The sequence below is a fragment of the Polypterus senegalus genome, chromosome 14, assembly GCF_016835505.1.
Source record: "Polypterus senegalus isolate Bchr_013 chromosome 14, ASM1683550v1, whole genome shotgun sequence".
Taxonomy (NCBI): Eukaryota; Metazoa; Chordata; class Cladistia; order Polypteriformes; family Polypteridae; genus Polypterus; species Polypterus senegalus.
In genome coordinates this window covers 115,037,265-115,061,546 of record NC_053167.1, presented here as the reverse complement: position 1 = coordinate 115,061,546, position 24,282 = coordinate 115,037,265, and the positions used below count along the sequence as shown (strand labels likewise).

The 24,282-nt window shown below is 38.5% G+C and overlaps 1 protein-coding gene across 8 annotated transcripts in view; it reads left to right on the top strand.

Annotated features, from left to right (window-relative positions):
* crb1 (crumbs cell polarity complex component 1) overlaps positions 1-24,282 on the top strand; it is a 226,235-nt gene that overhangs the window by 143,313 nt on the left and 58,640 nt on the right. For 6 of the 8 annotated variants that reach the window (XM_039735479.1, XM_039735482.1, XM_039735483.1 and 3 more), the window contains exons 7-12: positions 4,720-5,267; positions 9,851-10,016; positions 14,519-15,425; positions 17,508-17,564; positions 18,621-18,749; positions 20,029-20,155. In XM_039735479.1, the coding sequence (XP_039591413.1) occupies positions 4,720-5,267; positions 9,851-10,016; positions 14,519-15,425; positions 17,508-17,564; positions 18,621-18,749; positions 20,029-20,155 (1,934 nt within the window). The remainder of the gene's footprint in view (positions 1-4,719; positions 5,268-9,850; positions 10,017-14,518; positions 15,426-17,507; positions 17,565-18,620; positions 18,750-20,028; positions 20,156-24,282) is intronic. The other 2 variants (XM_039735484.1, XM_039735485.1) reach the window with 1 other exon arrangement.

The following is a 24,282-nucleotide window of genomic DNA, read 5'->3' as shown; positions in this document are numbered from 1 at the left end:
AAAAATAAGACAGAGCACTTACATTTTTTGTCTACATTACTGACGCGACTAAGCTGCCAGGGGCAGATTTTTAATAATAGCATTCTGACTGTGGGGACAAAGAGTACGCTCCCAGTCAGTGATCACAAGTTCAATGCAGCACTTTAAGAGATCAAGAGACCTGCAAGGTTTTATTATACATAAACTGCACAGACTTACGCAACTTGAAAATTAAAGAAAAAAAGCCCACTCGATTTTAATGCTGAGGAAGAGAAACGGACGCAGCCAACTTATTTCAAATACATAACTCTTGCAGCTGATTATGTGATTTTATCTTAATGTGGTATCATAATTCAGATTGTTGACGTCAATACCAGGATGAGAAAAAGTGCTTATAGGACTTAAAACTTGCTGACTAAACAGCCAGTATGCAGCTTGCACGCGACATTAAAGCTCAACTGAAACATGTTTGGCCTATGAATGTGTAATGAACCCCGCTCACCTCTAAGTGGTGTGGTGCTAAGCTGAGGGGCTTACTCAAACAAACTCCCGCTCCAAAGACATTACAACAAGCCCTGTCCTTAACAGTGCATTGCAGCCTAGAAGGTCAGAAGTTAAACTTGAAGTCACGGATCTACAGCGTCAGTCACTACTACCTCACCATCTCATTTCATCCCTCTGTAATCCAAATGTAAAAATATGTATTTCCACCAAACAAAATTACAAAAGCGATTTGTAAATAAATGCAAACAGCAGCACCTTGTGTGACTGACAGGGGTCACCACCAATAAGTAACTGTCATGATACGATTTAATTTTTGTGATAAATTTTACTGTCTTTGACGCCCCTTCGAGGTGTTGTTATTGCTGATGATGTTGGGTCCATTGTTAGGGTCACGTCCCACGTTTCTAACTGTGTGACAGCGAGGTTGTCCCTTTAGTTCACCATCATGTCTGGACAACACGTCGACTCATTTCATTCTCAGATCTGTGGATACAGTGCGTGAAAAGCTCTAATCACTACTCTTTTCTTTGCATCTTTCTTGGTTTTTGACTTTGATTCTTGTACTTTCATCTGTATGCATTTGCTATTTTTATTGTTATTTGTGTTGTTTTGATTTTTACGTGTATCTCCTGGTTCGCTTCCGAAAAAGTTCACCTGTCTCTAGTCAGGACAGTAATTGGGAAACTCATGATCCTAGTTCAAGTGTGGGAAGTCCTGGTACTTTGTGTGGAGTTCACCCAATGGTCAGTGGGCAATATGCAGTACATTTAAATTAAGTTAAAGTTGTATTTTGCTGCATTTCATCTTAAAAATGATATCGTCATCATATGTAAATACGAGCTTTATAAAGTGGCTCAGGTTGTGCAATATTATAACTGTATTGCAAGTTTACAGTGAGGTGATTGTACTTATAAGTACAGATAGTTCTACAAGGAGCACTTGATTGACTGATTGACTAATTGACTGTTTAGTTCTTGGGATGAAACTGTTTCTGAACCGCAAGGAAAGGCTCTGAAGCGTTTGCCATATGAGAGCAGTTCAATAGACAGCATGGCTGAGGCAGCGTGTGCTTGATGCTGTGTACCGATAATTCTCTTTCTGATCAGCTGCTGTACAGCTGTGATTCCCCACTCAGATACAGTGATATAAATACTCTGAGTGGTGCTGTGAGAGTAATATGGAAAAAGATGATCCGCTGTGGCAACTCATAACAGGAGCAGCTGAAAGAGGAAGAAGAAGGTGCAGTGAGAGTAACAATGCTAAAGCAGCTATTGTATTTAGAATACTTTGACCATTCTGTGCACCATTATATTGTTACAGATTAACTACAATCAGATGCATTAAATTGATAAAAAATATGCGGTTAATTTCAGTGTATTTATAAAGCTGCGTCAGGGATGTGGATCTCAAAAAGAAAAGGAAACCACACAAGAACAGTAGCACTGCTTTGACGCTGGGCGCCACCAGTCTGCAGAACTGAGCGCAGAACTTGCGTACGCCAGGGTATGAGCTACCGTGGAAATATGCGTGGCTTTACGCCAAGTTTAGGTTTTATACATCGCGATTTGAGCGTGGAAGCGTTCGTACGTAACATTTTTGTTTATACGCACCGTCTAAACATGAGGACCCTGGTGATACCAAACTTCTTCAAATTCATAATTATTGAGGCGACTGTGTGACTGGATTTTACCTGTTGCTTTATACTTGTTTTCAGCATGATACACTTACTGATCTCTTCTCCCTCCTCATGTCTCTTGATTCTATGGCTGCAGTTTTACATAATAAAAAAATACCTCAGTAATGATGCCAGCTGCTTTAGGCCTCCCATGTTTAGCTAACACCTTATTTATAAAGGCATCTCACCCAATTGGGAGTAACCGGGAGTGCCAAAAAGGAGTTGGATAGGATTGAACATAAAGTGACAGATCCAAAAAAATCAGTTCTTTTACATAAACAAATAAACACCAAAAATGAGTCGTAGAAAGAAGTCTTAAAGTCAAAGCAATAATGAGTGCCAGCATTTATATATATATATATATATATATATATATATATATATATATATATATATATATATATATATTATATGTATATATGAGGGGGGTCAAGCTAAAGTAAGAAAATGGGATTTATTAGAAATACAAGACAATACAAGAGGACAAGACAAAACCTTTCATTCTGCTGGAATCCCGGCACTTCCATGCAGGTGGCGCAAGTACATTGAGAAGGGTGGAGACGACATTGAGAAATATCATGATCAGTTTTGTTAAGGTTCGTTCCTCATTTTCTAATTAATCCCATTTTCTAGCTTTAGCTTAACTCCCCCTTGTGAATATACAGTATATATATATATATATATATATACACACACACATATATTTGTTGCATGAAATCCACAAAGGGAGCAAATAAACCATGTATCTATTGGTTGATGAAGTGGGGTTGTAGTGACCCCGGCTGAATGATGGTCAACTCTCAGACTGATGGTTTATGAATTTTATTATCATTTCCGTGACCTTTTTTCATAAACACACCGTTAGAGCTATAAAGGCAAAGTACAAAATAAAAAGCATGTAAATAACTTAACATAGACATTCGTAACTTTTGTTTTACGTATAACACAGAGAAATTAATACCTTGTTCACTTTTCAGCGAGGTGCTTGTTTGTTAACCCCCTATGTCGCCATTTTCCTTTCCTATTCCCGGCAAAACTGCACAATTAATTATGCAAACCAAAGACACCAAAAAAAAAAGTATCAAAATAAAAGTCACTCAAACGCTGTGATTCAAGCCCTGCTGAAGCATCATGTGTCCTTTACAGGGGTTTAGAGGGTGTTTTCGTAGCTGTGAGCTTCCCAGATAGCTGAAGTTTTTCTGTCGTCTAAAACACTGACAGGCTTCATGCCCGAAGGTGGTACAAAAGGAGGTGAAGGTCTGTGATACAGTTTGCGTACTGTGTTTATAGATGGAAATCCACAAAGGGAGCAAATGAATCATGTATCTTAAAATAGTTTTTTATTCCTAAGCTTTCAATTCCTACCAGGATTTAGATATGCTTTGTTGACAACATATTTGTCAGATTAAACAATGACCAGCTGAATGATTTTCATAACCATATCAACACAATATTCCCTGCAATCCAGTTAACTATGGAAAAAGAAATAAATAGACACATCAATTTCCTGGACATATCCATTGAAAGAGGTAACAATGCCACCCTGATTACAGTTGTTTATCGTAAGAAATGTTATGCAGACTTTGCTAGCAATTACCCATCATTGCATGAACAGAGCTGTGTTAAGACTCTGTTCAGAAGAGTTCACACCCATTGTAATAGCAAAGAGACTAAAAAGAATGAAAGGTGCCATCTTTACCCAAAGACAAACACCAGACAATACTTACATAGGAGATGCCAGAGACTTCAACAAACAATTGACTCCAACCTGACCAATGGCATCCACTTCCATATCATCACAAGGTATCAGAAGTTAGAGCACATACCCTGTCCAGAGCAGACATCAAAGTAACACACAGGCCTACAAACACGCTGTGCAAAATCCTTTTTGATGCTAAAAGCAATAAATCATGAGCTGAGACACGGAGCACAGTTTACAGTATACCATGCAGTGCCTGTCCTGTGGTATATGTGGGACAAACATCAAAAACACTTGCCACACATGTACAGGAACATCACAATGCAGTCGGAAGAAAGGACCCACAGTCTCTGATTTACACACATGCAAGTTCAAAACGTACACACGTTAAAATGGGACTCAGTGCAAGTAAAATTCAAAGCTAATATTAAAAGTGCCAGAGAAATGGCTGAAATGCAATGAAAATGAAATTAACAGACATCTGGACATGAACCCAGCATATGCTGGCTGAAAAGAAGAACATGCGAATAATAAATAAGACTTTATGACCAACCCTCCCACATTCACCTATCCTCCACTCCTTATTTGCTAAATATTGCCTTGGGTTCCTGTACGTCTTATCATTTTCATCTAATGATGATTCCTGATAGGAATTGAAAGCTTAGGCATAAAAAAACATTTTAAGATATGTGATTCATTTGCTCCCTTTGTAGATTTCCAGTTATAAATATGCAAACCGTATAAAAGACCTTCGCCTCTATGTATATAATATATATACTGTGTGTGTATATATTTATGTAGTATATTATATGCACTTCTGCTATGTAAAGTGTTACTTTGTGAAATGTGTTTCTATCCACAGAATACACTGTTGCCCGATTTGGAAGTGACAGCTTGCCGTCATTTGCACAGTTCACTATTGATGACAGCCCTGGAGAGAATGTTACCATTTCTATGTTCATCCGCACACGTCAACTATCAGGTTTGCTATTGGTTATACAGAATCAAACCTGCCAATACCTGAAGATTTGGTTGGAAAATGGCAAAGTGAAAATTCAAGTCAATCAACTTGATACCCTTGTTGGAGGAAGCTTCCTCAATGATGGCATTTTCCATCTGCTGAATGTGAAAATTGACCAAACCAAAATGGAGCTCTTTCAACTGATGGAGCAGCAAAGCCTGCATATTTCACACTTTCAAATCTGTGCAGGAGATACTGTGTACGTGGGAGGACTCCCAGAAGATATCCACGTTTCTCAACATGGAGGATATTTTAAAGGCTGCGTGCAGGACTTGAGAATGAACAGCAATCGCCTGGAGTTCTACACCATTGAGGCTCCAATACCCACGTACACAAAAAGGGCCCTCATGCACGTTACCCAAGGCTGTCCAGGCGACAACATCTGCATGGTATACATTTACGTGTATTTATTTAGAAAGGCCAAAAACTAAATTTTGCAAAATTTTCATGTAAAATAGAATATATTATGAACGACCATCTTTTATTTGCATGTTGGAGTATCCTCAAAGCCTCCTGCATGCGTTACTCCATGTGAACATAATATACTCTCTTAATTCATATTCTAGCAGTTCCTTTTTAAATTTCTTCCTCTTTTAGAATTTTGATCATATAGTAACCTAAACTGTCCCTCTCCTTGATTTAAACCATTTTTCTTGTTTATATTATATAATAATAATACATTTATTTATATAGCACCTTTCCCATGCCCAAAGCGCTTCACAGAGTCTCAGCTCTGAATAAATACTCCAAAATATGTAAAGGAGTGGCTTTATTAAACCAGAACACATGAGATAGAGTTTAAAGGGACAACAGATGTTTAGAATAAACGTGACAAAAATAATATTCATTACTGATACAAAGTATTCACCCTTGGAAGTGTTCTCACTTCATTGTTATACAACATTGAATCACAGTGAATTATTTTGGGGGGGGTTTAGACACCGACAAATAAAAACAGACTCTTTAATGTCAAAATGAAGACAGATCACTGCAAAGTAGTCTAAATTAATCCCAAATATAAAACAACAAAGATTGATCCCATAAGTATTCAGCCCCTTCAAGTCAGTATTCAGTAGATGCACTTTTGGCAGCCATCACAGGCGTAAGTTTTGGGTGAACAGGTCTCTGTCCACTTTGCATTTCTGCACACAGCCATTTTTCTCCCATTCTTCTTATTAAAACGGAAGACGCTGCCAGATGTGATGGGGATTGGGAGTGAACAGTCTTTATCATGTCCAGCCACACAATCTCAATCAGACTGAGATTTGGACTCTGATTTGGCCACTTCGACATGTTAACATTGTTGCATTTCAGCCATTCCTGTGTGACTTTGACTTTATACTTGGGGATGTTATCCTGCTGGAACATATATCTTCTCCAAAGGCACGTTTCTTACAGACTACATCGTTTTATCCTCCAGAATTTCAGTATGTTCATTTTTCCCTCTACCCTCACCAGCCTTCCAGGGCCTGCTGCAGAGAAGCACCTGCAGACTTCAAGGTGGGCATTGATATTGTACAGTGTTTGAACATGGCATCTAGTCTAATGGCCAAAAAGCTCAATTTTTGGCCTCATCAGACCGTAGAATCTTCTTACAGCTGACTTTTGAGACTCCAATGTGCCTTCTGGAAAATTCTAGTTGAGATATCATACACATTGTTTCTCTTTGCCGCTCTGCCACAAAGTTGAAGCACCCGAGCAGAGTTGTTGTTTGCACGGTCTCTCCAATCTCACCACTGTAGCCTGTAACTCATTCTGAGTCCCCATAAGTCTCTTGGTGACCTCCCTGACTTGTCTTCTTCTGCTCGATCACCCTGTTTTTGTGGACAGCCTGCTCTAAGTAGATTTACAGCTGTGCCAGACCAGTTCCATTCATTCATGATTGATTTAATTGGATGTTTTCTTGTCTCCATCCCCTGACTTGTGCGTTTCACCGGGGAGTGTTCTTTTGTCTTCATTGTGTAGATTAGCCCGCCATACTGACTTGATTTCTAAAGTTAGTTGATTGTCCTAGTGGTAATTTAGTGGTGCCCTGAATACTTACGTAATCAATTACATTTTCTGTTGATCAGTTTCAAAAATGCCAAAATACATCCATTGTGATTTAATACTGGACAACAAAAATATAAAAAAATTCCATGGCGTGAATACTTTATAAAGGCACTGTACATTCTGCTGTCCCACAGGTTCACTTTCCTTTGTTCTGTCTGTCAGGTAGGGTGGTTCCCTTCTTTTCCATCCTCTGGTATGAAGCAGACCTCTCCCCACACCTTCTGCCTCTCTGAACCCATGATATGTCTTGTTTTCTGCCAATGAGACTTCAAACGACGTACGCTCACTGACCACTTTTTTAGGTACACCTGTTCAACTGCTTGTTAATGCAAATACCTAATCAGTCAACTAACTATATGGCATCAACTCAAAGCATTTCAGCATGTAGACTTTGTCAAGACAACCTGCTGAAGTTCAAAATGATCATCGGAATGGGGATGAAAGAAGATTTTAAGTGACATTGAACGTGGCATGGTTGGTGCTGTTCTAAGTATTTCAGAAACTGCTGATCTACTGGGATTTTCATGCACAGCCATCTCTAGAGTTTACAGAGAATGATCCAATAATGGGAAAATATTCAGTGAGTGGCAGTTCTCTGGGGACAAATGCCTTGTTGATGCCAGAGGTCAGAGGAGAATGGCCAGACTCATCTGAGCTGATAGAAAGGCAACAGTAATTCAAATAACCACTAGTTATAACCAAGGTATTCAGAAAAGCATCTCTGAACACACAAACCTTGAAGCAGATGGGCTGCAGCAGTAGAAGACCACACCGGGTGCCACTCCTGTCAGGCAACTGAGGCTCTAATTTGCACAGGCTCACCAAATTGGACAAGAGAAGATTGGAAAGGCATTACCTGGTCTAATGAGTCTTGCTTTTTGCTGCAATAATTTGATGGTAGGGTTAGAATTTGGCATCAACAACATAAAAGCATGGATCCATCCTGCCGTGTATCAACGGTTCAGGGTGGTGGTGGTGGTGGTGGTGTAATGGTGTGGAGCATCGTTTAAATGTCACAGCCTACCTGAGTATTGTTACTGACCATGTCCATCCCTTTATGACTGCAGTGTACCCATTTTCTGATGGCTACTTCCAACACAATAACACGAGACGTCACAAAGCTGAAATCATCTCCAACTGGTTTCTTGAACATGACCATGAGTTTACCGTACTCAAATGACCTCCAAAGTCACCAGATTTTAATCCAATAGAGCACATTTGTGATGTGAATGTCTCCTTGGGATTAATAACGTATCTGTCTATCTATCTATCTATCTACCTATCTATCTATCATTTTGGACGTGGTGGAACAGGAGATTCGCATCATGGATAAGCAGCCGACAAATCTGCAGCAACTGCATGATGCTGTCATGTCAATAAGGACCAAAATCACTGAGGAATTCTTCCAACACCTTGCTGAATCCATGGAAAGAAACATTTTGGCAGTTCAGAATGCAAAAGGGGATCCAACCGGGTACTAGAAAGGTGAAACTAATAAAGTGGCTGGTGAGTGTACATCCTGATTCCACATTCAGCTACTGCATGGCAAGGAGCAAATCCAGTCATTCAATTCCAGTGTTACTTCCAGACTGTTGTGATTATGAGATTGAGTTCGAGATAGTAACCAGGGAATAAAAGGAGAAAAGGAAGTCAGAAAAATTAAAAAAAGAACAAGCAGAAGTCTACCAGAAGTAGACCGTGAAAAGCACAAAACGAGAATCGTACTGAGTAAAAAAGCAAAGAATCCTAATAGTGACATCTTCATGCAAGCGCATGTCACCTTACACTAAGGTAAGAAGAAAGGTTAAAGATCCAACACACTGATGCTATGAGCTGTGCTCCACAGTCTTGTTCAGGTGGGACTAAATCACACAACGTACCACCTTTTAATCGCATGACTGGCAATGGGCATCGCAATTGAAAAGAACATGTCTGTGCAGCAACAAAATGGCAGAGACCATGCAACAAACAAAACATAAAATGACATTGTCAGAATAATGACAAAATAAGGAATAATGATTTCATCTAAGGCTATGTCCACACTATTATATTTTCATTTTTGAATGAAAACAGTCTCCATCCATAATTGCATTTTCACATTATTTACATAAGAGTCTCTATCCACATTATAATAACCAAAAATGCATATGCCATAGACATTCACCTACCCAGAGAACACAAGCATCGATGGAAAAGTCCTGGAAGGAGTGGTAAAAAAGCTCTAACGACTGGTAAATTATGTGCATGTATGCAGCATTCAAACTGTACAAAACGCAATTTAGATGCACAAATATAAGCAACACATGGAACACCATGGAAAGAAACTCTTCCATGCCTGCCATGTTGAAGTATGGTTTTCTTCTATGAAGGGTGACCAGTCAGGGAACGAGACCTTGTAATAAGCAGCATCCTACCAAGGAAGGCACACATAATAAGCAGGAACCAAACCGAGTGTAATTAGAGTCTGAGTTTTCAAAGCTCTGTTTTCACCCATCCACATTATAACACTGAGGCTGCTTTTACATAAGTATACATCTCTGGGGAGGGTCTTGTGGATCAAAGGTGAAAGCGGAGACTAATGTCGTCATTCTTAAACAAAAACATTGCAGTGTGGACATGATGCACACGCAGTGGCCAACTGACAAAAGGAAATATGATGATAAAAAATGTTAACAAGAATGGCACCATTTCACTCAACAGGGTCAACTGACCACTCTTTGCAGTCTCATGAGTCTCACAAACTGATTTTGGAGGTTTATCCTTGCAGTAACTAAAGATTACCCAGCAGCCTCCCTGTCATCAAGTGTTCCTCTGATTCCTAGTCAGTTGGCGGAATATCACAGTCATGTATTCCCTTAAACCTGATATTTCAGTTCATTAATATATCACATTGATATATTTTTTTTGTTTGTTTCTACAGACAAATCCATGTCAGAACGGTGGTGTTTGCTACTCAATCTGGGATGATTTTACCTGCTCTTGCCCATCCAGCACTTCAGGGCAAAGGTGTGAAGATGTCAGATGGTGTGAGCTGATGCCCTGCCCTTCAGAGGCCATCTGTCTGAGTTTTGGGCGTGGGTTTGAATGTAAGTTAAGAGTAATAATATTTATTATCAGAAACACAATCTACTGTAATGTATGCTTTAAACAGAAAATAAAATAGAACTGTTTAAATGATTTGTGGTAGCAACCAGAAAGCTATACGGTATAGGAAAAATCTTAAAACACCTAAACTAGATCCTTACAAATTCAAAATTCATAACTGAAGAGGTGCAAAATGCAGCAACTAAAGTTTAATTACCCTGAAGGTAAATGTTCTACACGGAAAAGAAATGATGATGATGATGATGAAGAGGAGGATACACTTTGTTAATCCCTAAAGGGAAATTAACTTTTCTCATGACCTTTGGAGGTCAGAGCACACTGTCAGTCTTGTTCAAGGGCCCAAACACAGCAATAACAAGGATCTGAACCAGTGCTTACTGGAACTGGATTTGGAGAAATTCATGCAAACAAAACATTGGTTCAAGCATAAGGTCAACACTAATCACCATTTCTCAGGAGCTAACAAACAGCCAATTTCATAGAAATACATTTAGACGTTTATTAAATCTATTAAAAACATTTAGATATCTGTCTGCTGTGTCGGTTAATATGTTGAGCTCATAGATGGCACTCTGTGTCAAAAAGTACTTTTATGAAATCCAGGAGTCCTTGTCTTGACCTGACCTGTGTAATAGACAGAATGAGAGTCGACAAAGTTGTGTGTGGGATGTGATGGGTCAGTCGGATGGTCACTTTGAAACAATGCGTCCCGCTCTCTGTAGTTACGTCTTGTTCTTGGTTTGGAGATTGCTGTGATGGAGAATGACAAAACACTTTCAGTAACAGACCTGTGGAGAATGTTCATTGCTTCTTATGGCAATCTGAACTTTTTAAGTATGTTGGAAAGGTCAGCCTCTTCTGAACTCTCCAGGCCATACCAGAGATGTTAACCTCCCATGCCAGGACTGCTTAAAATTGTGGTGCCCAAAAACCTGCAATGTGCATCTATAGTGAGTTGTAAAGGTGACAATTATTTTTCTATTTCATTTACCTGTTGCAGTACCTTACATTGGGCAGCAAGGTGGTGCTGCTGCCTCGCAGTTAGGAGACCCGGGTTCGCTTCCCGGATCCTCCCTGCGTGGAGTTTGCATGTTCTCCCCGTGTCTGCGTGGGTTTCCTCCCACGTACAAAGACATGCAGGTTAGCTGCATTGGCGATCCTAAATTGTCCTTAATGTGTGCTTGGTGTGTATGTGTGTCCTGCCCGGGATTTCTTCCTGCCTTGCACCCTGTGTTGACTGGGATTGGCTCCAGCAGACCCCCATGACCCGGTGTTAGGATATAGTGGATAATGGATGGATGGATGTACCTTACATTACAATAACCACTAGACCCAGTTTTGCAGACATATACAGAGACATGACAGAACATAACACAAAGACAAAGACGGGACAAAGCAATAAACTAAGAATTCGTAACAAAAAGCTATAAATTTCAGTACAGATGTCACTGCATCAAATTAAACAATACATAAACATAAATATACATGCAACATGTTTCTCACAGAATAAGTACTGTAAAAATCTGCCAATGCAAGTTCATAAAAAATGAACTGGTAGTGCAAATGGGTTGTTAGTACAGATGCTGATGTAATGAATTGTTGGTCACAATGGAAATGACGGACATCGGTGGTGGAGTGAGAAAGGGGAGTTGTTTTTGGCATTCTGGCCCAACCCTAATGTGGGGCCTACAAACATGACAAAAAAAGATTGTGACCTGTAGGGGGCATTGCACCACTCCAAACCCCAGACACTACAACACAAACACAAGTCCCGGGTGCAAAAAATGATTAATTGTAAAGGTTTCTCCACTAAATACAATAAATCCTTCTCTTCTCTTCTACCCTCTTCTTTCCTTCTCTCTCTCTGTACTCCTCCTCAGTGAGCTTTGTCCTCTTTCCCCGACTCACCTAGATGAGGTTGAGTGGCTTCTTTTATCCTAGACCCAGGAGTTCTTCTGGTGCTAGGATGTAGCCCCACAAAGTAGGAATCATGGATCCCTGCAGCACCCCCTGATGACACCCACAGAACCTGACCAGGCTGCCCATGGGACTACATTTCCTAGCATGCCTTGCATCACCCAGTGATTCTGCCACCTAGAGTGCTGCAGGTGCACGTAATACTGCCAGGCTGTCTTCCCCTGTCCATCCGTCACACTGGACCTCGGACGGGTATTGTTTTTTGGTTCGGGATGCCGTGTACCCACTTCTGCACTGGCATCTTCTGCCTGTCTCCTTATGATCCTCGCCATACTTCTTGTGCTTCCAAAGAGCTGACATCCCATTTAGGTAAGGAATTTTGCCGCATCCTGGCTCATGTGTGCCATCCATCACAAGATTTATTAAATCTCATTCAGGTACATCCTAATATGAGGCCTCACGTACTGTAAATGATACATACTGTATGTTTTGAAGTTTGTTTTGATTGCATAAACATATTAAATTGCCACAAGACAGCAAGAAAGAGCTCTCATTACTTCAACTCTCATTCCAACGATCCCTGGTCAAAGCTGCAATGAAAAAGCCGTACAAAAAAAGAGGTGAAGAGACCCCATCCATCGAAGAAAGTGACCACATAAATAACAAAGAAGACAGAGTGTCAGATGCAGATGAAAACTGATAAGAAGTGAGATGTACGTGCAGCAGGAGAAGAAAATGACAGTGACAGTGACGCATCACAATTTACTCATGCTGACTTTTGATCTTTTTATTTCAAGGAAGTAACATAGTAGACAATCAAACAGATACTATTTGCAGAATATATGCAACAAATGGATTCAGAGAAATAAAACAATAAGTAAAATCAAAATCTAACAAAACAAGAATTCAACCCAAACCAAGAGAAAGAATACAGAGAGGAGAGCCAAAAGCAGAAAAAAATATCTTTTCTCCCCCTGATATGAATGCTTAATCTGAAATTATTTCAATTAAGTCTCTCAGTGTTATAAAAGTTTTGGATAGATACTCTAAGTGAGAATTTTGATTTTTTTTTTTCTAATTTCAAATAGTACAGAACATCAGTTTCCCACTGACTTATAACTGGTGGGCTGGAATCCTTCCACTTGAGCAAGATAAGTCTGCATGCTAATAATGTGGCTCAGGAGATCACAATCAATTTGTTCTTCTCCACTTTAAGTCCACCAAACACAGCTGATAATGGATTAGGAGTCATTGTGACACAGAGGCTCTCTGATAGGCATTTAAAGATTTTTGTCCAAAATGATGTTAATATGGTTCACGCTCAAAACATGTGGCCTAGTGAGGCTGGAGCTCGATCGTATCGTTCACAGGTTGGATTTTGCTCTGGATGCATTTTGGACCATTTTAACAAAGATAAATGTGCTCAATAAAAGATTTTGAGTTGAATGAGTGAATGCTTTGCAGATATGAAGCTAGAGTGTATTCTATGCATGGCTGCTTTTCACTTCTTTTCTGAGATGTTCATTAAAAGGTCCCTTTTCCACCATATCCTAGGATCTATGAAGGGCAGATCCTATGAAATGTTTTTATATTTTACTAAGATGCTGACTGGTATTGCGTCTGAACTAGAAATGGGTGGAATGTGCAGAAAATCGGGGAGTTTTCTTTCATTTTAAAAATAATGGAAAATTGATTTGCTGGAAAGTTAAATTTGAATTGTCATTGTTCATAAGATACAAATACATTATCTATATAGAGTTCTCTAAGTGTCTTAATGTCAAGTATTTTCCATAAGTTAAATACTGAGTAGGTGTGAGAAAGTTGATTATGAGATGGGGAGCAACAGATAAAAGCATCGCTGCCTTGGTTCCATATTCTGAGTGACTGGTGGACGACTGCATTATTGGTGTATTAATGAAAGTTAGTATTTACTGGGGCAGAAAGTTGGGCATATAAAAAGAAGTATAGCAAGACTGCATTTCTCTGATGTTTCTGCCTAGATAAATAATAAGAATAAATGCACAGATGTCCATTCTAGTATAATGTGCTGGAGATTTCAAGGGAAAAATATTTTTTATCCAAATTCATTTTGAGTGCAGATGTTTTTTGAAATCTTGTCTTCTTCAAAATATGATCAGTATAAGGGTATGTGACTGTGAAAGTTATATTTTTATGGTCCCTGATGTTGTATTCAGTTGCATTGGTAATTTCTGTTTTGGCGTTGCAATCTTTCTGCTTATGAACTTGTTGAGCTATATGGTCGGACCATTGCTAACCACAGAGAAGGAGTGGGACGCCTGTCCATGTCCACTGTCGATGGCAACAGTGAGCAGGTCCATACCATGATTCTGATGAACAGACAAGTATTTTGGCTCCTGTTGGTCGCTGCTCTTCTGTGCTTAAAGCAGAGAATGAGTGGCCATGTTTACTCTTGGACAACAGCAAATGAAACTGAGTGATCAATTAATTTGACAGAGTAAATGTTTGATTGTATGTTTTTCATAATATTTGTCTATTGGTTTGCTTAATCATGGTGACAATATTCTTCTTTATTTTTCCCTTTTAGGCATAGCCAATGCCACATTTGCTAGTGACAGTCACCCTCTCATTTACAGAGGAAATGGGAAGATTCAGAGAAATCTCACCAATGTGACCTTGAGCTTTCGGACCAGAAAGTCATGGGCTACATTGCTTTATGCTGAAGGTGGACCTTCATTAATAAGGATCAGCATCCAGGATTCTCTGCTGGTGTTTGAGTTACACAGTAATGATAGCGTTTCAACTACAACTTTGAAGAGCTCCACATCAGTAAATGATGTCAAGTGGCACATGGTAACTCTGTCTATGGTCGAAGACATGTTACTGCATTCAAACTGGCAGATGTCTATTGATGGGAAAATAAATACCATTTCCAGGAGTGAATCAACTGGAAACCTAAACTTTCTGAGAGAAGATACTGACATTTTGCTGGGGGGTACAGGCCCTGATAGCCAAGGGGATCTGGTTGGATGCCTAAGCACAGTTAGCATTGGTGGGATTCCGTTGCCTTACCTTACCAGTGCTGACATCCACATCACAAAACCTCAGCAAGAACAGTTTGTTAAAGTTTCAACTCACACAGTCATAGCAGGTTGTTCAGGAGAAGCAGTATGTGCATCTAACCCTTGTAGGAATGGAGGAACCTGTGAAGACCTTTTCAACCTTTTTAACTGTACATGTCCAGGGGGATGGACAGGTCTCATGTGTGAAATAAACATTGATGAATGTGAATCCAACCCTTGTGTACATGGAAACTGTTCCGATAAAATCCTGTTTTATGAATGTATATGTATACCTGGTTACACAGGTAGAAACTGTGAACTGGAAATAAATGAATGTCTAAACCATCAATGCAAGAATGGAGCCACTTGTATCGATGGCATCAACCGATACTCTTGTCTGTGTCCTCGAAATTCCACTGGGCCATTTTGTGAGTAAGTAGTTGAAATAAGTGTATTGTTACTGTATGTGTTTATGTAAAAGGGCATCCATCCAAAGTTTGATCTTTGCATCAGGCTAATCTAATGAATCTATTTTTTGTAAAATAATTAAACAAAATATATTTAATGATATATGAGGAAATTGAATTGTTCAGTAATTATGTAAAATATTTGCATGCATGTATTAAAGAAGGAACAAAAATCTCATAAAAGATATAAAACTGTAGAATAACATTTGTGCCAAATTGGAAAAAATAAACAGTTAATTAAGAAATAAATATATTATTATGTTGAGTGCCTGGCATGTTGACAAGTGTGTGAGGCCTCCAAAGTAAGCCCAAAAAGGCAGAGAAAGGCCTTACCTAATTTACCAAGAAAAGGTCTCACCTAAGGCAGCCTGACCCCAATACTCTATTGATATGCTTTGGCCAACACAGACCTAAAAAGTTCAAAAGTACTAGAAATTTCCTAAATTATATCAAGAATGCCTTACAAGGAAGAGAACCTGATAACCTCTGGCTTATAAAAACAAGTTTCACCAAAATATCTTTATGAAAGAAAAAAATGTATCAACAGAATTTAAAAAAATAAAGTTCTAACAAAGCAAAAATTAGTTGCCTGGAAAGCAGTTCAAAAATAAACAAAGTCAAATGTATAATCTAATATTCAGAAAACAATTACACATGCAAAAAATCTGCAAAACAAGATATATTAAAAGAAGACGTACAAACTTTCAATAACTGCCACAAACTCACGGCACCATTGCTGAGACCCTCTTTCCTGGCTCAACCGTTGGCCCGTCCTCTTCAGGTACCACCCACAGACCACAAGGAATGAACGCAAATTTAAAGTGACAGTACATAATTACTAATTCATAAATAAACAACAGAGAAATTACATAAAAATATAAAAAATAATTCAAAAATGACAATAAAACAGAAAATAAACATAAGCCAGGAATTAACACTGGCTGTAATATAACAAAATAATCACACGAAAAAGTGCACCAATACATATGTTGAATACAAGTTCATTAAACTGTAAAAAATGCATAATAACATTATTATGAAATACAGTTTCATCATTCTATTTTGTTTCAGTAGTTGCAGTGTAATTTAATTATTGCAGGTTTTGTATCTTTTTATTTTGTTTCAAAAGTTACAATAAAATGTAATTATGGCATGTTTTATTCAAAATTACCTTATTTTTAATGACCACTTTTATTTAACCCTTTGAACTCTGCCTCTTTTTAGGCAGTTTTCTGCCACGTTGTTTTAACTGGCTATAACTCTATCATTCTTTAATCAATATTCACATTCTTCCCCTCCAACTAATATTTCATGTACAGCATTTTTACAGTTGGTGAATTTGTTATGCTGTACAAAATTCCATAACATTTGTACCAAAAATGCAATTTGAATATCACTCTTATTTCCATAGATGTTGGAATAAACTTCCAGACACTATAAAATTGTAAGAGAATGTATTAGGAACCCCCCAGAACATCACTTGTTATGAAATATCTGTAAGTAATGTGTCTAGTTCGACTTTATTAAAGCAGTACAAACAACAGGATTCTTTTTCTCCACTTTTACTATTTTCTGCTAAGTATCCCTAGCATACGTACTCATTATTGAAGACCCATGGCCAGGTATTATTTTGAAGGACGGTCTTACTCTGTCAGAATATATATAGTTAGTAAAGAAATTACACTGTGTATCCAAATTACAACACCAACTGTTACAAGATTAAAATATATCTTTACAAAAGAAACAAAAACATCTGAAATATAGAAAGTGGAATGTGGTGTCATTTGCATGTTGAAACACCCCTCTCATTTAGTAGACAACAGTCCGTCCATTGTACGCGACTGAATGTTCAAGGAAGCCAAACTGGGGGCAAGTGTGGCCGTGATACACCAATTCAGCCATCTTTGAGAGAAGAAAGAAAAATATTGCAATATTATTTCAGATATGTGACTCAATTATTTGTGTTTATTATGTGTTTCTACCTCATGAAGTATATTATTGCATTTCTTATGGTGGCTTACGCTTTTTATCTTCCTGTTTCCATTAGAACCATTTTGAGATATGAACTAGAGAACGATTCACCGTTTTACTACCCCATACCACGGTAAGTCATTTTCAAATGTATTTACTTTGTTTAGTAGTGGTAATGATCTGTGTATGGCTGATTTCTGAAATAAGTGATAATTGTAAAATATGACCCATTCTGTATATTTTTGTAGGCTATAATTTTCCTCGTGAATAACACACTTTCAAAAATGTTTTTGGTAGATCCTGCATTTATCAAGTTTTCTACTATCACTATTCACATCACACTATAGCTAAAATTTTACTTATACCGATTTAAGTCTTTTACAGCATTTGATGAGAGTGGTGTGCTGTGTAGTGTGGAGGCTTCATAGACTCCAAGGGACATTAGCTTGAATCCAGGCCCACAAGTACATGGAGAGAGCAAGCATAAGGAGAGTCCATGACACCTGCAGGCCTTTGGCCAATTTAGAGTCACTAGTTTATCTAACTTGCACGCCTTTGGGGATGTAGGGGGGAAGCCCATACAGACACAGTAAGATTGTGCAAGTGTTCAACCCACCTATGATTTATTGGATCCCCCCAGCCACGGAGAGTACTGTCTTCAAATTCAGGTTTACTATGATACCTCTGATGCAGAGATTCACATTTATTTATATTTCCTTTGTATTTCATTATCTCAGATTATAAAATTTCCCAAATAACATGAATGTATAAAAACTTTTAAGCAAATGTTCCAGACTATTTTTCTAACATAAGAGTACTGTCACCCCTTTATGTATTACAGCATTTTGAGTCTATTTTTTAAGTTACAGTCTTTAAGAGCTAGGTAGCATTTTAACCAGGCAGCACCCAATCTTGTATAAGATTTCAGTTTAACACAGAACCTTCACTATTATAACAACTCTACTGGTAGTATCAGTATTCATGAAGCTTCCTCCGACCAGTCCCCACTGCCATGATAAATAAGAATGTGTTCAAAAACTGAACTTCCTCCTATTCAGTATAAACTCATATATTTTGCTCAATACATTTATGAATACATATATGACCTCTTAGAATAGTCTACTCTAAATTACTGATACTTGGTGATAATTCACTTCATTTCTTTTGAACTTTCCTTCATATTATTTAGATACCCAAAGCTGCCTTCATCCTTTTGTGAAAACGATAAGCGGAATTACACGTGTTATAATGGTGGAAACTGCACAAAAGTTTCAGCAGAGTGGAAGTGTGCATGTCTACCAGGATTTCAGGGAGACTGGTAAGTGGCATCTGTTCAGTGACTTCAAATTTATAAAACTATTTGCTTCTTGTGAAAACAGTAGTGTGGCCAAGTGGGCAAAGATTTGGACTTTAAAGCCCAGAGTTCAGTACTACTGCTAATTGCCTATGAGCCTTTTATATTATTGCATTATAGAAAATCTTGTATCGAGTAGTCTAATTACGCTTCTCTGAGCATTTTTCTTTACTGTGTACTTTGGAATGGTATTTCGTTATTGTTGTGACACGGAGACACAAACATGGAGAATGGGAGGTGTTGGGCCCCCAAATAAAGGCTTTATTAGCCAAGCCAGACCAGGCCTCTCTGGGAAAGGCCTCAACACAATGTGGCTGAACCCCAGCTCCAGTTGCCTGCCTTTGGATGTTAGCCTCAAAAAGAAGAGTCCCAGAAAGTAAAAAAAAGAAGTTCTCTCATGAAAAGCGAATAGACAAACAGAAGTTGGATTTTATATATAGAGAGATGATTTATTTCCAGCTGGAACAGCCACTCTGTCACAGTCACTTTGACAATGAATCTCGGCGATTGCAATCCTAAAGATGCATCACAGATAGAAATGAAACCCAAGGCATCACTGGGCAAGAAGAAATGGACATTCATGTGCTGGAATCAAGAAAGAGGAAAGGGCAGGGAAAAGGCAGCAGTGTGGTACGAGGTATAAACAGCCTTCTCTGTTGCAGTAAATATTCCTGTTGAGGAAACCCGGTAATGGTACGTCTTGATGTGTGTTCAACATCTCACATTTTTAAAAAATGCACTGCACCTTTGCATTGATGTCAATGTGAAGCAGAAATAGAATTCATTTTGTTTATATGTAGGCAATTGCTCACATTACAAAGTTGCAGAAAAACACATAGATGAACAGAAAAGCATGAATAAGTTTTGCGGGTTAGGGTTAGGATTAGGGTTATTTTTACACCATAGGAACCTTTAATATCTAACAAAGGCTTTATTTAGTGAGTTTCACTTTTAACAATTGCAAAATCGCCAACAAAATGAATTTGAGTGTCGGTGGAGTGAAACTGTATGTGAATCGACACCTCCCTGTTTGGGTCACCTTTAGCAGGGACTTTAGTTTGCATCCATGGCTGAAAGGCAGGAGATCAGATTGATTAACCTGATGTAAGTGTGCACCTTGGCCACCACTGTTACTAATGCAAGTTCCTGCTCTCATACTGTGAATGTGAAAACCACAGTCAAGATTAGTGGTAGTAGAGTGGATGACATGCATCTTAGAAGCCTTTTTGCCCCCCTCTCACAGGTGTGAAGTGGATATCGATGAGTGTGCGTCTAACCCTTGTTTGAATGAAGGACACTGCAGGAACATGATCAACAAATATCAGTGCTTCTGTGGAGTGAACTTCGCCGGGAACAATTGTGAAGTCGACGTAAGCGACCTCTCATTTTTTGTGTCTATGCTGCTCTGGCAGAATCTCTTCCAGCTCCTGTCTTACCTTATTCTACGACTGGAGGATGATCCAGAGGTTGAATGGGGAGACGTGAATGAGTAACAGCTGACGTTCCTTTGTGCTTTGCCTCTGCTTTTAGCCACAGCATCTACATACTGTAAAGAGAAATGAGTCTGCAGAAACCAGTTTTTGCTAAAACTATCCCTGAATGGATTCCTAGAAATGCTACTTTCATATCAGTGCAACCAATACTCGCATTGTTTCATGCATGATTAATTTTAGTACATACGTAGTTTTATTTTAAAATTATTTCAAAGGCAGTCAGCGAGTTCAAAAACCCCCAGGCAATCAATAAAGGAGGAGTCTTATGCAAGATTAAGAAAAAAAAGGTGGATTAGGTAATGAAAGTGCTTACTGCTTGGAACCGTGAAGCTTTTGTTACAATCCGAAAGCTCACATGATTTGGTATTTGGCATTTTATAGTGTGGCAGCTATCAACACAAGCGAGTGTCTCCAAAATGACTTTGCTGTGACTTAGCATACTGGCGCTCAGATGTAACATTAGAGTTGTAATCTATATGGGAATCCTGTGCTTGAGACCTCATGATGCCATGGCTCAGCGCTTCCCCTTCAAGTACGACTAATGACGATGACCTCATTCGGCGCCCACCGAGGCATTCAGTTGTGAATATCACATAATGTCCAGAACGCTACACTGCTACTCATCACATAAATGTTAACAGAGTTGGTCAGTTGTCCTGCTACATTGTTCATGCAAAAGATATTTTAGGGTTTTTCATATTCTAATATTGAAAGGAAAGCAAATCTCAGCATGCTGCTGTGTGTGACATTTGATTGGAAAGCAAGGTCTGTTAAATCACAGGTACGAGGGACATTCTGTAGGGTTCTTCCTTGTAACGTACCATCATAGGCACTAACAGGTACCCTCTAAATTTTCAGATTCTAGGTTTTTGTAGCACATGTTCAGCAACATCTAGCCTTGAAGGAATACTTCGCCCAAAAAAGTTATTTTTCTTATGTTACCCCATATAGTCTGTAATGTGGCCAAAGAAAAGTTAATTTTGTGTTTTCAAGCAGAACAGAGATAACAAAATTTATCACATATTAGGGGTCTATGGTGACAAGCACTGGACACTGCACACTATCAAAAACTTCAGGAAAAAATCTGCCATTATGTGTGTCACATAATCCATATGTCAAGTCATCTAGTCATACGCTTAAATCCTGAACTTTTACTAAAATATTGTTAAATAAGTCACTTCTGAAAAACGAAAACGTGAACGAAAATGGAACTGTCAGAATCGTAACTCAAACTTATTAACTTCTTACTACTTCAAGAATTTTCTCTTATATTAAACTGAAAATTTTCCTAGGTTCTTTTTAACTCAAGGATTATTATTTTATTTTCATTTCTTATTAAAAGTTCTGCAATTAATTAATAAGAATTAATCATTTTTATTGGCCATTGTGCTGCTTCCTGTGGGTATCGCCATGCTCAACTGTCATCGTCAAGACACCCCGTTCTAATGTCATTATGGTATTTAAACCCCACGGTTTATTTGGAAGAGAGTCCAAATGTCTTAAAACCAAGACCTATTTACATCTCGCTACAAACCTGAATCTCTCTGTTTATGTCCTTGCGCTCCTTTGGCTTATAATTCTCAGTTCTTCTTTAAGTTTTGGCATTTCTCTTGGGTTTGTTTTCCTGGTCCTTCTCTTTTCTCACACTGGCAGCCTTCCTGGCAGTCCAGGAACACAGTGCATTGGAGTTCAGCCCAGTAACATCTTATTAGATGGCTAACATTGCACCTCATGTGATATCAACCAAAAGAAAAATCTGTCCTGAGAGACATGAACAGCTAAACATTAAAAATTAAAGAGAAGTGAGTGAAAACATTACCAGGAAGAGACTGTGCCTTGTACTTGTGCTTACCTGAAATGATTCAACAAGCAGAAGGTCAATTCACCCTGCAGTTTCACAGACTGCTTGCTAAATAATCGCAACGTACTCTGGATGACTTGATGTGGAGATTTTTTTCATCGGCTTTTTGATGGTGTTTGCCGTTGTCCAGCATTGATTGCCACAGACCTCTGTTATATCAGAAACGTTGTCATCTTCATTCTGTATGAAAACATGGGGTGAAAATTTTTCCTCGAGGTAAGTAACATATAAAACATATTTCATTTTTGGGTGGAGTTTGACCTTAAGATGTATTCAAGTCACTTTTTAGAAAAAAGCCCTTTCAGTTTACTAACAAAGACAGCATACTTTCAAGTCAGAGATAACAACCCCACGTCATTTTTCTGTCTCTTTTAGACAGGCAGGCAGGCAGGCAGGCAGATAAATAGATAGATAGATAGACGTGAAAGGCACTATATAATACATAGATAGATAGATAGATAGATAGATAGATAGATGTGATGTCACTGGGCCCAGAACCGTAAGTGACATCATCAAGCCCTGGTGAATTTCCTGTGTTGGGTCTGCAGAGAAAACAAAGTTGGGATTAGTGCTCTCTGCAAACCCGGCCCTGCGTGGAATTGCCTTCTTTTGAGCCCTTTAGCTGCTTCCCATGCTCAGGTCTCACGTGCAATGGAAAAACCTAGTAACTGACATAGTTTTCAAAATTAAGTTTTTTTTTTTAATTTTTGGAGTGACTGTCTTTCCTGATGTTATTAAGGAAGTGGTGATGGCCAAATATGTCTTCATTCAGGTCATAGCACAATGGAAGAAGCCAGTAAGTACACAGTAAATTAAATACTACAAGACAAAAACCTAGTAACTCCGACTGACCAATGAGGAGAGACTGCCTACCAATGAAAATGTCGGATTATGATCACATGATTAAAATAGCAGGTGTTGCTGATTTGTGAAAAAAACAATATTGTGTACGTGAAGCTCAGGAAAAATTTAATCTAGAGATTGTTAATCATACAGGTGACATCATTTTCTCAATTTGCCAAAAACTTGAAAGATGTGACATACCAGGTTTATTCATGGTTGGTGATATATATATATATATATATATATATATATATATATATATATATATATATATATATATATAAATAAAACGATAACATCATAGCAACAAATCATCCCCAGCACACCTAAAAACTTCTGGCAGTGAAATGTGAAGTGCTTGAATTCTTAACATAATTTACAGAGGATGAATTGGTTTCTTGACATTTCTTATTTTATTTCATATCTACTATTGTTTTCTTATTTTATCTTAGTTATTAGACTTCACAGTAAGCAGACAGCACTAAATACCAACTTAATAACCTAAAAATATGAATTCATAAAATACAGAAAATCTTTTACAGACTTCTAAGATTGCTATTCTATTTTTTGATAATGTGTAACATTCCATATTATGAAATAAAGAGTCAATAAACCGTCATTGGTTTTCTATCATTACTTGAATTATTTATGTGACTTCTAGGACGTTCTCATTCTTAGACTAATTTTATGTATTTGTCAACTCAAACTTGTGTAAGAGAGACAAGAGTGCTGGTATTGCAGGTAGGAAGAGGTGAGGCTGGCCAAGAGTAGGCCACTACAAGGCTCTGACATTGTGAGAGAATTGTCAGGGTGACCAGTTGTGAACGTGTGGGGGCCCCGCTGCCTCTGAATGATAAACTCAGCCATTAATGAAGAGTTGGGGTGCTGTGGCCATCAGAGGGAGCTGGTGGCCTTGATGCTTTCAGAGGACATTGTTGCCTATGTAGGTGTTTTCCAGAGCGACTTCAGAAGTGTCTCTTGGCTAGAACTTGAAAGCTGCTCTGTTCCAAAGGCCAGTTATTTATCCAGTTACAGTTTGTTTCTCTGTCGGAGAACTAGAGTGACAAAGTATCTGCTTTTCATACAGACCTAGAAAGGAAAATGGAGGAATGGTGTCAGAGTTGTCTAAGTTTTTGTCACTAAAGATTACATTACCAAACTAAATGGCTAAAGGATAACACTTCAGAATAAGGACCACCGATAGCAGCGAGTGACTAACAGGTGAATGAAGTAACAATTACTTAGCAAGGATTTTAATTGGCTTTAACAAGTCATAGAAGGGATCAAAGACGCACCCAGT